Source organism: Echiichthys vipera, assembly GCF_963691815.1.
Source record: "Echiichthys vipera genome assembly, chromosome: 10".
NCBI classification, from domain to species: Eukaryota; Metazoa; Chordata; class Actinopteri; order Perciformes; family Trachinidae; genus Echiichthys; species Echiichthys vipera.
The window spans coordinates 19,067,020-19,084,308 of record NC_139835.1 but is presented as its reverse complement, the minus strand read 5'-3'; the positions used below and the strand labels follow the sequence as shown (position 1 = coordinate 19,084,308).

Below are 17,289 nucleotides of genomic sequence, written 5' to 3'. Positions count from 1 at the left end.
GCGCATGAGGAGGGGGGGAGGGGGGGGGGGGGGGGGGGGAGAAAAAAAAAGAGAGGCTTTTTTAGTGTAATTTCACTCAGTGGCACAGCGAGCTGCACTTTAGTGTGAGGTTCTTCACAGATAGGTGCTGTACAGATACAGCCAGGACCAAGTGTGTCCTATGTCTATGACATATTTCAAAGGACACTTCATTAGCCTACATCTCGATCCGACTTCTTACTTGCGCGGAGGTGTCAGAATGGTTCCCTTTTAATTAACTTGTATGAGCCTCGACACCTCTCTTAAATAGCAGCAATCATTTGAAGTTACAAAATTAGCCTTTAAGGTCATATCAAGAATACATTATTACATGTCTGTCCTGCAGAGGTGATGTATTCAGATCCTGCTACACGAATGACTAAAATCCCTGTATTCAAAACGGTACTTTTTAGTATAAATACAAGAGTATGATCAATAAAGGCCTACTGAAGTACTCAAAGGTAAAAGTACTCATGGGGAATAGGCCTAACCCCTTTCGCTATATCTGTTATGTTGGTGTATATTGGATTCACATTAGGCTACTGATGCAGTAAAGTTGAGTAGAATTTGAATGTTGTAGTTTGTCAGTCAAACTAAACTTAGCATCCATGTTTACTGGGTTGTTTAAGTTATAGCACTAATGGTGGAAGAAGTTTTCAGACCCTATGCTAATACAACAATTAGCCTAAATAACAGCCTACTATATGACAAGTAAAAGTGCAGCTTCAAAACTTCAGCAAATGTACTGAGTTACACTCCACTTCTGTATTTTCATGTTATATAAATTGATCGTGTGTTTTGCCTGTAAAAATCTTCATCTGCGGTCAGTGACTGCTAAATGTCACAAGCATTTAGGCAAGAGGGGACAAAAGCCAATATTTACTACTACTAAGTAGGCTACAAGTTATTTAAATGCCTACTTGAGTAAATAATAGAATGTAAATAGTTACTTTCCACCACTGTTGTACAATAGTAGGCTATGTTTATAATCACGCTGCGTTCATTTTAATAACCCCATTATGTATGAGATACTGCCTTATGTAATAGCATTATCATCATTTATCAATGTAATGAAATTAAAATAAAGATGAAGCCCAAAGCCAGCAGTGGAAAGTAATTATATTTAGCCTACTCATTGACTTCAGTGGAGTTGTGGGGAACTTAACTTGAATTATTTGACTTCAGTATTTCCATTTTATGTTACTTTGTAGGCTTTGTCTCCATTACATTTTAAAGGGGAACATTGAACTTTTTATTGATGTTTTAACAGCGATAGCCTAGTTGCTTGTCAGATTAAGATTTTTCATATAAATCATGATCAACAAATAAAACATGATGCATTGAAACTACCCAATGAGTGTTAGTTAGCAGTGTTAGTATAAAAATTAGCTCCACCTTGACCAACTATTACACTAAAGTAGGCTACTGCTTACATGTCAATGCATCGGAAAACAATGATACAAAAATATTGTAATATATATTAGCAGGGACTATTCTGCACAAGGATGACTTTTTCTTTATATACCTTAAGTAGCATATGTTTAGTTCAATTTTGAATGCAGGACTTCACTTGTGATTGAGTTTTGCTACTTATCTTAAATAAATAATCCAAATGCTTCTGACCAAAGCCCCCACAATTGTCTCCATGCAGCTTTGTGACAACCTCCCAGCCGTCAGTGGATGTCTTCAGTGTTTCCACGGGGACATTAGGGCCCCAGGGCCTCCAGCTCCACGTAGGGCACGTTCACCAGCAGGGGGCGCGATGCACCAATCAAAACTCTTCTGATGGTGGAGTTAAAATAGAAACGATAACGTGCATTTGAGTTTTTTTGAATTATACGCGTTTTCTTTAACAGACAGAAATGTAAAATAGATACTCAGATAAATAATAAAGGGTAGATTAGGTCTAATATTGTATGGCTTTCATGTTTTTTTCAGACAACCATTGCTAGTTTGTCTTATCAATTCAGTTTATTTCTAAAATTCTTTTAGGGTTATTTCAGCTTTGATGAACTTTCATTCCTGTGTTGTGCAGCAACATCCATGTCCCCATGATTTGTTCTTTAAAATGTGACAGACATTTTTTTAAATAACAAATGGCTTAATTTAAGTTTTTTTTTAAACCACACAACACAGAATTTGCTTTATAATGTGTATATATATATATATATATATATATATATATATATATATATATATATATATATATATATATATATAGCATAGTTAGTATAGTTTGTAGTTTCTGGCCTTACAAAAACAAGACTACAATTCCATTGAGACCATTTTCAGGAAGTGACATTTTGGGTGGGAGGGGACTCAAATGAGTAAAGTATGGTGAGCATAATCTTTCATGTATTTTTCCTGCCCTTTAGGCTAAAAACATTAAAAATATATATTTAATATAGTCTAGTTATACAAGTTTAGTTTATATGTAAGCAGCTAACTAAACCTGGATCACTCACAGAAATAGATAACTTTCTTTAATAACTTCCACCCTTTTATATGAGCCACCCATAACTTGTTATTTGAGTACCTGAGATATACCAATATGTTTTCCTGACATATCACATATCAAATAACTTGCCTCTAACGCAAACAATACAAAATAAAACCGTGAAAAATCAATGTCTCTGTATTTTTCCAAAGCTATGAGAGTGAAGTGTAACTTCAGCTACTGTCGCTGCATGGCAGGAGTGACCCGTGTTGTGTAGCCTAGTGTTTTTATTTGGTACCCTGTGTAGGCGATATCCATTGAACGCATCCGCACGCATGCACGCACAGCTCCGTATCATAGGCCGGTGCGAGGGGGACGATCCCGGCGCCGCAGCTCGGTGGGCAGGGCCATCATTTCCGTGATGTTCATTAGTTTTAAGGGAAGCAATGTTTCCCTCGGCTCCGCAGCTGCGACGGACTCTTATCGACTTCAGACCGCACGCCATTTTTATCTGCCATTTTTAAGGAATAACACACACGTTCATCAGTCATAAGGCGCTTCTTTACGGCCAGACAGATCTCCATGATGATGGACATGGAGGTGATGCGTTCCGGTCAACAGGTAAATGGAGGATTTCTTAAAAGTGATCACGAGACATTGACTGCTTACTTCCCTTTACGGGCTACTGATCTGATAGAGACGTCACTCTAAACTTTTTAACGTTTCTTATAAGAAATCCAATAATCAATACGCAGTGACAACCGGGTCACGGTATAGGTAAGAGGTTATGGTGTAGAAATAACAGCTCCAACGAGGGGAAGATCATACGAATACACTTTGAGCCTGCTTTCTTTCCTCTGTCCAGCTTTCACTTATGCAAGTCATTCACTTGTGACGTTTTATCCTCGACAGGAAATACAAGCGTATTATAAAACAAGGCTGATAACTGTTACGTTGAATGAAATGTCATAATTAATTACATCTTTTAGAGTTTGGTAAACATTAGCTTTTTTCCCGTAACTGCCCCCTCCTCCCTCCTCCCTCCTCCTTCCTTCAAACATGTGATATCCCACATCTGATATAGAAAGCCGTGTAACCGTTGTGAAACTGTCTTTACTTGTTTCTTTTTCGTGTATTTTTTGCTATGTGAAAAGAACCACACAACTCCCAGTGTATCCTTGTTTTTGTCCATTTGAATCGGCTGTTAAATACGGGGTTGTTTCTCATGTGATGTGGCCTTACAGTGTTTTGTAGTGTTTAGATAAACCTGTCATAGGTGAGGGTCAGTGGAAGTCCACGGTTGACTGATGATGGCCTAAAAGGGCTGTTTTGGAACATGTGCTGCTGTGTTCAATCATCCTCGGTCAAGGGTGGATGTCCAGCGGGTCGTGATGCAAGAAGCTGTAATAAACCACCGGAGTCAGGTCCCCTTTGAGGCCCTTGTTTTAAGCTGAAGTGTGGTAAATGAACAACCCACATGGCCTACTGAAAGCACACGCACTTTGAATCACCCCCTCCACCACCCAGTTTAATAGCCAGAGATACTATTAGCGATTAGTTTACTTGTGTTTAAGATACAAATAAGATAAGTCCTTTATTGTCTCATAAGTGAGACATTTACAAATTTGCAGCAGCAAAGTGGATACCCCCCCCCCATATATACATATAAAATATGAAAACAATTTATACATATAAAAAATAGCACCAATATATACATATAACAGTAAACAATTTACAACAGGGTGTAACAGTGCAGCACTGCAACACGTGTTTTCTGCTAATTGGGAGTCATTATGCATATTTTTCCGCTATCTCAAACCAAAGGGAATGTTGTCTGGCTTGTACAGCAGCGTATTGTGTGGCAGAGAGGTCTGGGAAATCTATTTTATGAGCCAGTTTCCTTGTTCTGGTGCCAATGTAGGTCTTGTGACATCCACGATAATGATACCATACTGATTACCTGATCTCACACACCCTGACACTTATACAAGTCTATTTAATAAAGAACATAAGCTATGATTTGTTGCGTGAGTTTGGTTTAGTGATCTTGAACAACAGTGCAATTAATTAGTAAGAGTGAAAGTTCTCCTTTAAGTTCCTAGTCGACAGACCGGTTTTAGATTTGGGATTATTGTATAAGGGACTCACATGACAAACAGGCAAGACTGTGGTTTATAAGTTTGGAAAACACAGATGACCAGACAGCATACTTGGACATTTTAGGCCACTTCCTCATTCCTGCAGATGCCATAATGCCTGGTTGTGTGCTCACCTCTCTCACTGTGAGTATGGTTTATAGTGGGCAGTCTTAGTGACGTATAATCCTTTGGCGGTCATGCCTCTGATGCAACATTGAGTCAAAGAGGGTTAGTGGGTTTTTTATTTTGCAGTGCAACAGCTGTAGTCAGAAAAACAGTGTCAACAACGTTTTAAAGTATATATAGATTAACCACACAAAGGAGAAAACATGATGGTACAGTATTTTCTCCTCTTTGTTGTGTGTTTTTCTACTTTGTCCTTAATTCCTCTCCAGTTCCCTCTTGACTTCCTCCAGGCTATGTCTGTTCAGGCCATATGACCGACTGCAAGTGTTAAGAAGCCTTGCCCATAAGTTCAATTTATACACAAATTTGAGGAACAAACGAGTCACATGCTCAAAGATTTTCTGGTGAACCAGTGTCTTGGGTTTATGCAACATCCCTGAGCGTTGTGAAAGGGTTTCCTTCTGTAAATAACTTCTGTGTAAAAGTCCAGAAGAAGAGAGAGGCGTAGTTTCTCTTTAGACAATCTTGTTTAAAAAAGGCAAATAACATTCAGTACATTCATGCTGGAAACCATATCAAAATATCCTCCTAGTTGTTGGTACGCTGTCTCTTACCTTCTCTATTGCCAGCAGCATTCAATTTAATGTGTAAATCCCAAATGTAGATCAAAATTATTTGTTCAGTGTTGTGAGGGGACACACAGGGGTCATAGTCATCTATGGAAGTAATTTCCTTGAAGACATAGCAGGAAGGAAAACAAGGAATTAAGGTCTGTAACTCCACTCGGCAACAAATCTACTGCCTTATATTCCCTACTTTCTTTGATTGTATTATACCACACTTTAGGGAATATTACTGTTATGTCATTTGAAACTGAAATGATGATATTATATTTTAAAAAACAACTATAGACCTATCTTTTTTAACTTCCTGATTCTATAAATATGATATGGTTAGGATTTAACTCTACTTGATTTACAGAACTTAACTCTAACTTAGACGTGACATGAGTGTGCCCTATTTGTGAGTTTGAATGAGACAAATGAATTCACACCTCCATGTAATCAGATGGGTAACGATTGCTTCCCTTGGAGCAAGTATCGAGTGAGGATACGTGACTTCTGCTGGCATGTGGTGCCAACAGGGGAAAGAGAGAAGTACATCTATTATTCATGCGGCTTCTCCCCCTTGACTTTAGTGCCAGTGTTGTTGTCAGTGAACAGATACTGAGGGACAGGGTGTGGCGGGTGCAGCAGACACGCTCCAACGCTGCTCACAGTCTTACTGCAGGACAGCATGTCTCGCGGCCCTCTAAACTGATCTGCGGCTCTGTTTCCAGGACATGGAGCTGATAGACATACTTTGGAAGCAGGACATTGATCTCGGTGCCAGCCGTGAGGTGTATGACTCCAACCACCGTCAAAAAGAACATGAGCTGCGGAGGCAGCGGGAGCTGGAAGAAGAGAAGAGGCAGCATCTGGTCCTGGAGCAGGAGAAGGCCTTGCTGGCACAGCTACAGCTCGACGAGGAAACGGGAGAGTACATACCTCGCCTGCCACCCAACGCCCCACTGCAGTCGGCTGTCACACCTCTAGAGGTTACACAGGTACGTGCACATGGCCATCATTACTCATGTCAGAGGTGGACCCCTCCCACCTCATTTGATAGGCTGTGGCTATGGCGTAGCTAGGTAACCACTCATCCTGCGTAATTACAGAAACACAGGTGGGTCTGTAGTTTTGCATTGGTGTATTCTGCTGTAGAAACTACTCTTCCGAGACATAATTCTATAAATATAACATCATGTGCTGTTTTTAAAAGATGGTGTGAGACAGAGAATGCTAAGAGGTGAAATTGAAGTTGTATTTGAACCATTCTTGCAGAATGTCAGCTTCACAGAAGAGGGAGATGCCATGTCATTGGATGAATGTTTGCAGCTACTAGCAGAGACATTTCCTGTAGAGGAAACTGAGGTGAGAACATTGAATTATTACTTCACATGTGACATCATAGCTTGCAGCCTTTTAAAATGACTTTCAGTATAAAAACGGTCATATTCTTGTGTTTGACAGATCGCCTCAGGTTGCCTGGACACAACTCCTGTGTCAGCACCCGTGATGTCCCCTGAGCAGCCGGCTCTGCCAACGGCCACCCTCTCCCCAGGTCCACTACCACCACCACCACCACCACCACAGAGGATGTCCCCAGATTTGGAGCAGGCCTGGATGGAGCTTTTGTCCCTCCCTGAGCTGCAGGTATAATACACGGATTTACCGCCTCAATGGCGTGGTGTTTTGCATTGTGGAACAAATACCCAAAGAATGCTTCAACGGGTAGGAGCCGGCATCAGAGAACAAACACCTTTTTGTTGCTCTGTGAGAATGGGGTCTCGTACATATGAGACAGGGGCACCTGGCTCAATGCACCATGTTTAGGTTTCATTGTTGAGACTTTTTTGCGATAAGGGAGGAGGGTGTGTAAGATGTGATGCACTGTGATTAGGAGCCACCAGCTCCATCTAGCTGAACAAGAAGACATCTTGTTCAGAGAGGGTGTGGCAATATTTAAAACCTTTACTTTCTGGCAGCCAGATAAAGATTTGTGCACAGTAGTTTTTCAGTATCTGCCTTATCAGTTTTGTTTCAAGGCAGCTCATATTTGCATTAGCTGATGGGTGGAGCCGTGTACCTTTTGCCTTGACCTCTCACTGTGGACTGGACTGCAATCCTAACCATACAGCTTACATAGCATTGCATTAGTTGCTCTGGCAAACTGCTGATAAGACTTTACATTGCAGACAAAAAGGGAGTTGTGTGGAATTTAGTTTCAGTTCTAAGCTGCATTGTGAAGATAATGTAGTTGTGTAACTTCTCAGCAACAGCAAGCTGGGAGACGGGTGCTGGGGATTTCTGATCTATTTTAACAACTGGATATTTTGTGGGTCTTGGAAATTAGAGCAGGCTACCATGTCCGTCATCACAATGTGCCACATATCGTGTTTTTGAAGAAACTGTAGGTTTATGTATGAGCTTGGTTTTAAACTTAAACACGCAACAAAGTAGATTTTGGAACTTGTAATATTATGTTTATATTTATTTTAATGTCTATTTCTCTTTTTCTTCTAGCATTGCCTGAGCATGCAAATGGAGGACACACTGGAGAACACGACGTATCCTCTTCCAAACAACCCTGAAGTGCAGAATCCCAACTACACTTTTTACCCCATGACCAATCTCACGGACGGGGAAACAAACAGTGTAAATGTTTGCCATGCAGAGTTTCTGAATACATTTGATGCCTCTGTTCCCAGTATGGCCCCAGTAGACAATCTCAGCCAGATGAAGGCTGAAACTCCTCAGCTGAATGCTAACTACACTGTTGAAAGTTTCTGTGACATGTTTTACCCAAATGCCATTCTGGAAGAGAACAGTGTTCAACATGGCCTTGGAGTAAAGGAAAGTAACGTCTTGTCTGATATCCCAAACAAGCCTCCCTTCACACCTGTGGACATTTACAGCCTCTCCCCTGGAGATACATTTGACAGAGGCAAACAGATTCTGATGGCAGAAATGCCAGACTCAGATTCAGGAATCTCTTCAAATACCAGTCCAAATGCAAGTTCACCTGGGAAGTCCATGTATGGAGATGATTCCTTTGGTTACAGTGATTCAGACATGGAGGAGATGGACCGCAACCCTGGAAGTGCAGAATCTGACTACTCAGAGATGTTCTCACTCAATTTCCAGCCTGATGATCTTCATCCAGCAATTTCTTTATCGGCACAGATGGGTCAGCCGCTACAGCAGCAGGAAAAGAAACCCAAATCACACCAGACAGACCCAGCAGAGGAGCGAGGCCACAACGACGCCCCCTTCACCAAAGACAAGCGGAAGAAGCGCTCGGAAGTGCGTCTCTCCAGAGACGAGCAGAGGGCCAAGGCTCTCAAAATCCCCTTCACTGTTGACATGATTATCAATCTGCCTGTTGATGACTTTAACGAGATGATGTCGAAGCACCAACTGAACGAGGCCCAGCTGGCCCTGGTCCGAGACATACGCCGGCGCGGCAAGAACAAAGTGGCTGCCCAGAACTGCCGCAAACGCAAGATGGAGAACATAGTGGGTCTGGAGAGCAACCTGGACTCACTGAAGGACGAGAAGGAGCGTCTGCTGAGCGAGAAGAGCCAGAACATCACAAACCTGAAAGAAATGAAGCAGCAACTCAACAGCTTGTACCTGGAGGTCTTCAGTATGCTGAGAGACGAGAAGGGGAACTCCTACTCCCCCTCCGACTACTCCCTGCAGCAGTCAACTGACGGCACCGTCTTCCTCGTTCCCCGCATAAAAAAGACTTTCATCAAGAGCGAAGACAGCGTCTTATCGCCTTTGTAATATGGTACTGCATTATCATAGTAATACTATGCAATAACTTTGTAGTCATTCAGCTTTAAAGCATTAGTAGCTAAGCAGAACTATTGTATAGTTTTTGCTCACTTCTCTCGAATGTTGTAATATTTTTGATATTTTACTTCTTTTGTACTTGGATACCTTAAACAGATTCTTTAACCAATATTGTTTGTAAATAGAAAACATTACTTGCTTTTGAGATTGATAACTGTTACTGTATGCGTGTGTATATATATATATATATATTGTATATATCATATTTCTGTATGCTAATGATTGTTTCAATCATTGTTACTTATATTTTATAACTGTCCCTTTATGATTTGCTGCCCAGGTTCTTTTATAAAATCTTGACTTCTGTGCTTTTCAATAAAGTATTCCTATAGCTACACGGCCTCCTATTTACTGAAGAACATTGTGTAATGTTTTGTGGCCTGCAACAAATTGATGCCAGATGGATATATAGTCTAAAAGGAACGCTTACATAACTTACCACATGTTCAAGTCAGTTCTTGACTTGAAGGCTCTAACAAAGAAGCAAAGAAAGGGAGCACTGTACTGAAACAAAAGTGACTGGCTTAAACAACTTTACAATCTGCTTACTATTTTATTTGAGCAGGCTTGTTTGTACAGTAACCTAAATCTTTGAATACTGCAAAAGTCCTACAGAAATCACACCCACTTCATTATGTTTACACAAAGAAAACAATTGTCAGGCTACAGTAGCGTATCTTCAGAGTGAACCTTGCCCAACCGGGAAAGCATATTCAAAGGTGAAGCCCTACGCAATCAGTATGTGTTCTACATGCACTTTCACACACCGACGCTACCTTTGACCGGCAAGCCCATTTTCCGCTCTCACGACAAACTTCAGAGAGCACGCAGCAAACTAGACTGTTGAGAAACTCAAGGACATTTGAATCAATAAAACCTTTCCACATTTTGTATTTTACAAAAACAACCATTTACATTTCAGTGTATTGCTTTCAGAAATAAATCAACCAAGTCGTGGAAAATACTTTTATTCAAGAGCACAAGTAACACAACATATATTACTGTTTTAGCCAACATAGTTCATTGAGACTAGGGTGCTTTTGCCAAGCATAGCTTTATTCTGTGTGATAGAGTTGGCCAGTCTACATTCCTGTGCAGAAACACTATCCTTCAGCTGATTGAGAAACCTATCAGCAGGCATTGTTCCTTCATTTTCAGGCTTAGTAGACGTGACCTGTGTGGAATGCTAACAGTGCATGTTTGAATTCTTTCAAACGCAGTTCAATTTGTAGCAGGTTATAATAGGGGTCTTATTTAAACCATTGATAAAGTGTTTAAATAAATTTAATTTAAAAAAAATTGATATGGACCAATCTCAAGGAAGTTATATTATCCAAAACCTAAATGTATTCTTTAGGATTTGTGATTGGAATGTTTAAACTTACCATTTGAAAATCATTTAATGTACAATTATTCTAGTTAAGTAATTACAGTACAGTAGCAGGTTCCCATTTTTAGGGGAACCTTATAAAATCTCCTTTGACATCTCACCTTATTTTGAACTTGGCAGGTAGCACTTGAAGTCTGCAGCTTTTGAACCAAATGTCATCTACGCTTACCCTTCTGAGTGGCAACTATGAGTAAATGTGAACACTGAATATTGTGTTTGTTTCAACTTGTGACCCCATTTCATCTCTGCTGATAAAGCTCTTTCATGTTTCATATGTTCATTTGACTATCAGGTAAAATAATGGTTTCATAAATATATTTTTCGGCGATGACCTCAGACCTGTCAGAGGTTCCATGTTAGTTTACAACTGGCTTATAAGTGCTGATTACCAGCCCTTTTTATAAATAAAATATTTTTTTGCATTATACTAATATGGCCTGTCATTGCAGTAATAACTAAATCATCAAAAATCCTTTTATATTCTATTTTTACATTTTTTTTGCTACTTAAAGACTGACAAGGATCTGATTTCTATACATTATAACACTGCATGACGCAAGGGGTAGCTTGGCATAAGTATATACACTCAGTGGTCACTTTATTAGGTACACCTGCACAATCTAACGCAATAACAATGTCATCAAAAGCTTAACTGCCTAATCAAGGCAGAATTTAGGGCAGATCTGCTGTATCAACTTTAACAGATTGTAAAGGTGTGGCTAATAAAGTGACCACTGAGTGTAAATACTGGTGAGCATGATCATTTGTTGTTGTTTCCCAAGGGTGTTTCATTGCTATCAACATTATCAGGACTACCTGACTGATAGCAAAGGTAATAAAATCATGGAAACATATATTTCCTTCAAGATATTCCATGCAGTGTTGTGAAGGTCACAGGCTGATTCTGGTCAATGGAGCAATACTGGATGTCATCCTGCTCGGTTTACCTTAAAAGAACCCTTGCACATTGTATAATCACCATGTGCATTTGGTAAGAATACAATATGAGCAGCCTTGGATAATATTTTGAAAAAGTCTTACCCATCCAGAACCTTCCATGTTATCAGGTCTTTACAGATTTTCAGCAAGAATGCCTCTTTCCACATCTGCAAATCAAGCAAAGTGGTTACTCTTACCTGCTCCATCTTCTTAAGTCTGCTTTCTGTGAAATACTCACTCCCTTTTCTTGTTAATGTCTGAAATCTAGCACTTGCGGGTAAAAACTGCAGTATCTCTGACTCAACAGGGTCTCCAATGTGTCCAGGAACTAGTCTTTCTTCGCTAGCACCAGCTGCTGGAGGGTTTAGCTAGCCTTGAAAGAGATAGATGCTCACTATCAGGAACGACACTGCAAGCTTCCTCCATGGACGTTGTGCTCGATGCTGCCTTCTCCCTTCTCTCTCAAAATGCTGACTGGTCCACTGTGCTGGGGCTGAAGACGTCCTGTCTGACAGTCATCTGCAATCTTCCACACTAGCGATGCTGAGGGCCCAACTGCAGGTGCTTGTGGCTGTTATAATCCTACTGGCTCAACACTGGCATAGGTGGTGTATGGGCCCTTGCCTTAGGACTACCCAAATCTCCCTTGTCATTGACCCTTGTACAGGTTAATACAGTATACTATTTCAGGAGAAAATTCTGGACAGGCTGATGTGCTAAACTTCACAGTCACAATGTGCAGACAACAGATAAATCATAACTCATTTGATCTTTTTCTGAACCAATGACGCACTGAACCTCATGTTACTTTACTACACAATTTTATTCGGTCTTTTTCTTCTAATCAAAATATTCGAACAATCTAGAATTCGGTTTGCTGGGAACAAGAAGAGTGAGGGATTCCCTTAATTCTAATCCAGACTGCTTATATTTGTTGACACTTGTACTACGAATGATTTACATACTGTGCTTCACATACAGAATCAAAATACACTTGACACTTGCAATTGAGATATTATAACTTCAGAAAGAAAAAAAATTGTATTCTAGCTCATCTGAGGGCCTGTTATAACTATACTATGACATAAGTCAGGTGAAAAGACAAGATTAGTCGGCCAGCAGAAAGCTGACCTGTGTAAATAAGAAAAAGCTATTAAGAAGTGGCTTCAGGTAAAAAACAAAAAACAATTTACTCTTTACCCCTGATACCATAGGCACAATACACACACACTTCAGACGCACAAAAGGAAAATAGCTTGGTAGGGAAACATCTATCACAATTAGGGAAGAGTATCATCTGCACTCATGTCTTGTGTATACAGTCCTTCTTCCATAAACTTCTCCGATTTAGCTGCGGTAATGTCTGACTTGTGTGTTCCTCTAATGCTTTCAGATGACTGCCTCAAAGTAACCTGCAGCTTTCCTGACAATTCCTTTGCTCACCTCCTCGCCTCTCCTGCTAAGAACTGAAGCCTGTTGAATGGATACAGGATAGAACAAATAGTTATTCTGCACTTTCATGGGCTCACTCTGTACGGTGTTGCGAGGGTGGTGTGGAACTGAATGCAACTTACCAAAACATGAAATATTTAATATCTCCGTGAGCCATAGCCACCTCCACCGCCGCCACCAGAGCCATAGCCACCTGCAGTTGAGGGTAGGTCATCACAAAATACGTAAGGTAGTCTTCAGGAGAAATTATGAATGTCAGAAGATTTTGGTGGGTAAAACTCACCACCATAGGGTCCACCTGAGTTTCTGCCCCCATAGTTGTTTCCCTTCATGGGCCCATAGTTGGACTGCTGTCCACCATAATTACCAAAGTCGTTGTAATTTCCACCTCCACCATATCCTGAAGATGCAAGTGTCAATTTTAAGGCAGGTCTTGATTTCAGGTGTTGAGTACAGCATGTTTTTTAAAGATTACATGTAGAACTTAGTAACAAATTGACTTACCTCCATCATTGCCTCCGTAACCTCCATCGCAGCTTCCACCAAATCCACCCCCCTGGTTGCCATATCCTCCACCACCTCCATAGCCCCCTCGGCCCCCTCCGTATCCTGGTCCTCCACCATAATTTCCGCCTGGACCTATAACCGTGAAAAACAAAGCAAAATTAAAACATAACCTTATTCATCACTGCGACATGAATAATAGAATAGAAATATTTGATTGACCCCAAGCTGGGAAATTGAGTAACTCATGGATTGTATTAACTTAACAGTTGTAAAGCATTTTTAAAGGCACTTCACAGCTGTAATGGAAGTTCGCAAGGATGCTCAACCTATTTTTACACATCCAAAGTAAAATTTTAGACCTCACCATTGTCAAAATCATCGCCATAACCACCTCGTCCTCCACCATAGCCACCTAAAAGATAAGGGTAAAATATATTATGCAACAAAACTGTGACCGATTTGTTGTATTCTTGCAGCCTTGTCACAGATGACACACTGCGACCGTCAACAATTCACAAAGATGACAACGCATTTCTGCATAGCAGCAATGTTAGAAGACACGTTTTTGTCACCTCCGACTTTCCCTCGACCCTTCAATATGGCTGATCATCTTCCATGTTCCTTCACTGAGGTATAAATGCATGTTGTCTGACAACTGCATCAGACAATCCATGTTTATACACTCCTATTGCCTGACAACAAATCTCTTTAATCTCGAGTTGAGTAGAGCTAAAACACAGTGCACACAGAGAGTTGGAGGTGACGGAACAACCCGTCTAGACCAAGCTGAGTAACCAATTTTACCAGATGGTTATGGCCATACACTATTTCGCTCTTTGCTGACATAAAAAAACTAAATTAAAAAAAAGAAATTAGAGCTACAACCATTTTACTTTGTTTGTTTGTCAGCGTGGATACAAAACTCAAGATCCTGTATCCTCTGTTAACACGTAAACGGCACTATCAAACGTTCTTGCATTAGTGTGGTTAAGACCAGAGGCACTTTCATCTGGCATGCAAATACGACTCACCTCGACTGAAGTTGCCACCACCTCCAAAATTACTACCTCTCCCCATGAAGTTTCCAGATCCTCCACTCCTGCCTGATATGTACAGAGGTGCCATTTTAGATCTTTTTTACAAATGTCAGCTTTAAACCATTTAAACAATAATCAGCAGGTATAACTTTACTCCACAATCGATGGTGTGCTTACCCCTGTTAGTGGACATAACACTCATTTCCTGTTTTGAGAGAGCTTTTCTGACCTCACAATTGTGGAAGTTGATTGTGTGGAATTTTTGGGCTGTAAGAAAAACAACAAGAAAAGAATACGCTTACATAACATTGCTTTATGTTTACTATCATCCTAGTTACCTCTGAAGTCTAAACAATCACATACCAACAATTTTGTCCACAGTGTCATGGTCATCAAAGGAGACAAAGCAGAATCCCCTTTTCTTCCCTGTGGAACGTTCCTCCATGATGTCAATGCATTCGATCTTTCCGTATTTCTCAAAATGCTCCCGAATGTGGTACTCCTCAGTGTCCTCCTTGATACCACCAACAAAGATCTTCTTAACAGTCAGATGGGCGCCTGGTTTATTGGAGTCCTGAAACAAGAGTATATAAATGAGAACACACCAAAACTTCACATCGTCGTAATATCTGCCCTTGTGGTCTGGGATTTGTTTACTTCTCTGGACACAGCCCTCTTGGGTTCAACAACACGGCCATCTACTTTATGAGGCCTGGCTTTCATGGCGTCGTCAACTTCCTCGACACCGGCGTATGTCACAAAGCCAAACCCTCTTGATCGCTTGGTGTTGGGGTCCCTCATTACCTAGAATCAGCAAAAACATACACATATAGATAGTGAGAACAGTTAAACGGGACTGTAGCTATGTTTATAATTTATAATGCAGTTTATTATTATCTGAGGCCATCTTGCCATAGTCTACAATAAAAATACGCACCACACAGTCTGTGAGAGTTCCCCATTGCTCAAAATGGGCCCGTAAACTCTCCTCCGTTGTTTCAAAGCTCAGACCTCCAATAAACAGCTTTCTGAGCTGCTCAGGTTCTTTAGCTTCGCGCTCCTATAAAAGCAAACAACAACAAAAAAACAACAGATATCATTGCAGCTGTAAATACTGTTTCAGGAAACTAAATGAAGAAACCTACAGAATGGTTACATAATGTGCCTTTGCATTTGCAGATGAATAAATGCACAGATATCTGCAACTTAACCGTTTATTAATTTTGATTTTAATATATTCCAAACATGTAAGAAAGATAACAGATAACACCACTAAAAAGCAAAGAGATACATGAATAAAAAATACTTGTCTGAAAAGGGGGGGGGGGGTATGCACTAATTTAATCCCACCCTTCTCCATGATTCATTGTTAGTTAGTTACAGCTTCCTCTGTCATACATTTATTTTATATTATGTTTTACTTATTAAATATCTTACAAAAGACAGTTAATTTCTTGTTTATTCATATTCAAAAAAATATTTACTTATTTAATCAATTTTTTTTAAACGTATTGATATAATATAGTACCCAAAATATAAAATAATTCAGAATAAATACGTATATAAATAGCAGCAAATAAAAGGTAAATAAACCAGAGTGATGTTATACCGTTACTATAGCATTACTCGTTGTTGCGACAGACTAAACTTGTGTGTAGTTTAAAATTAGGCTGTCAAATACAAACGGTGCCCGGCCAAAAATGAGCATGGCGACATTAATTCATTCAATTATATCAATACATAACAGACCTTTTTTACATTTAGACTCATCATAGTTGGAAAAGCACAGTAATCGTTGTTACTGATAACTGGTACTGTGTATGCTGGCTCACTGGCATATCATATCTTGCATATCTTGCACTGTCAATTATGTTATCAGTGGCACCTGTGCTTTTCTTTGACCTGTCAAAATGTCTGCTGTGATAATAAAGGTTTCTAGTGTAGCCTCAGTCAGCCTGAGCGGCCTAACGCTATTGCAGGTTTGCGTTTTTACCAAAACGCCTCAATTACCCTTTCGTCTATAACGACAATACGAGTCAAAGGAACCTAACAACAATGTTCGTTTGACAGGAAACTGAAACAGTAAACCAACACATGACGGAGTTCTCGAGCGGTAACGTTAACACCCAGGCTAACTGCATTAGCTTAGCTTAGCTTAGCTTAGCTTAGCTGCGGCGCTGACTCTTGAGCTCCGTTAAGACAACAGAGAAGCGACACTTTTCTGCACTGCAACACCCTCGTCGCTGTCACGATGATTTTAAAGAGCAACCCATTGTTTCACTTCATTTGTACAATGACCGTATTTAATTTGCAACATTTAACGAGCACTTCACCTCCATTTTGCAGATGTCCGAGGCTGCAGAGCTGAGTGGGTCACGTGATCAGTACACGGGTCTGGGTGTCAGTGCATCCTGCATTTTTTTTAATCATCAAAATTAAAGCTATAGCACTTGGACGTTACTGTGGTTCAGGTATGAATGTGATAATACAAAGTACTATGTAAATAAAGCATTGTTTTCTTCTTAAAATGTAATGTTTTGCTGTCTGGCTTTGTGCAAAGAAAGAAATCGGATAATTTGCGCCATCTACTGGTCAAACGGTGACCAGTCTAGACAGAACAATTAATGCTCCAGCCCAGATAAGTGATTCTGCAGACCTCTTGACTTTAAATTAAATTTTAATTATACTACAGATCTTTCATTGTGTCCTTAATAAAGTTATTATTATTAAACGAGACCTAGTGGAGTTTCCAAGTAGAAAACAAAAATAAAAACACATAAGTAGC

General features: G+C 40.1%; 2 protein-coding genes across 3 annotated transcripts; one reads left to right on the top strand and one right to left on the bottom strand.

Annotated features, from left to right (window-relative positions):
* Nucleotides 1-2,928: 2,928 nt before the first annotated feature.
* Nucleotides 2,929-9,504, top strand: nfe2l2a (nfe2 like bZIP transcription factor 2a). The gene is made up of 5 exons (XM_083921397.1): nucleotides 2,929-3,076; nucleotides 6,059-6,325; nucleotides 6,603-6,692; nucleotides 6,792-6,974; nucleotides 7,845-9,504. The coding sequence occupies exons 1-5, from the start codon at nucleotides 3,038-3,040 to the stop codon at nucleotides 9,108-9,110; spliced, it is 1,845 nt and encodes a 614-aa protein (XP_083777523.1). The 5' UTR covers nucleotides 2,929-3,037; the 3' UTR covers nucleotides 9,111-9,504.
* A 743-nt stretch (nucleotides 9,505-10,247) lies between these two features.
* Nucleotides 10,248-16,967, bottom strand: hnrnpa3 (heterogeneous nuclear ribonucleoprotein A3). Of its 2 annotated transcripts, none has more exons than XM_083921459.1 (11): nucleotides 16,838-16,967; nucleotides 15,442-15,564; nucleotides 15,162-15,308; nucleotides 14,868-15,078; nucleotides 14,682-14,771; nucleotides 14,499-14,570; nucleotides 13,832-13,879; nucleotides 13,465-13,599; nucleotides 13,244-13,360; nucleotides 13,083-13,153; nucleotides 10,248-12,981 (listed from the first exon to the last, which is right to left on the bottom strand). In XM_083921459.1, the coding sequence occupies exons 1-10, from the start codon at nucleotides 16,841-16,843 to the stop codon at nucleotides 13,098-13,100; spliced, it is 1,005 nt and encodes a 334-aa protein (XP_083777585.1). In that variant the 5' UTR covers nucleotides 16,844-16,967; the 3' UTR covers nucleotides 10,248-12,981; nucleotides 13,083-13,097. The 2 variants fall into 2 exon arrangements, with proteins under 2 accessions (XP_083777585.1, XP_083777586.1); XM_083921460.1 differs by having other exon boundaries at nucleotides 10,248-11,675.
* Between the last annotated feature and the right edge of the window lie 322 nt (nucleotides 16,968-17,289).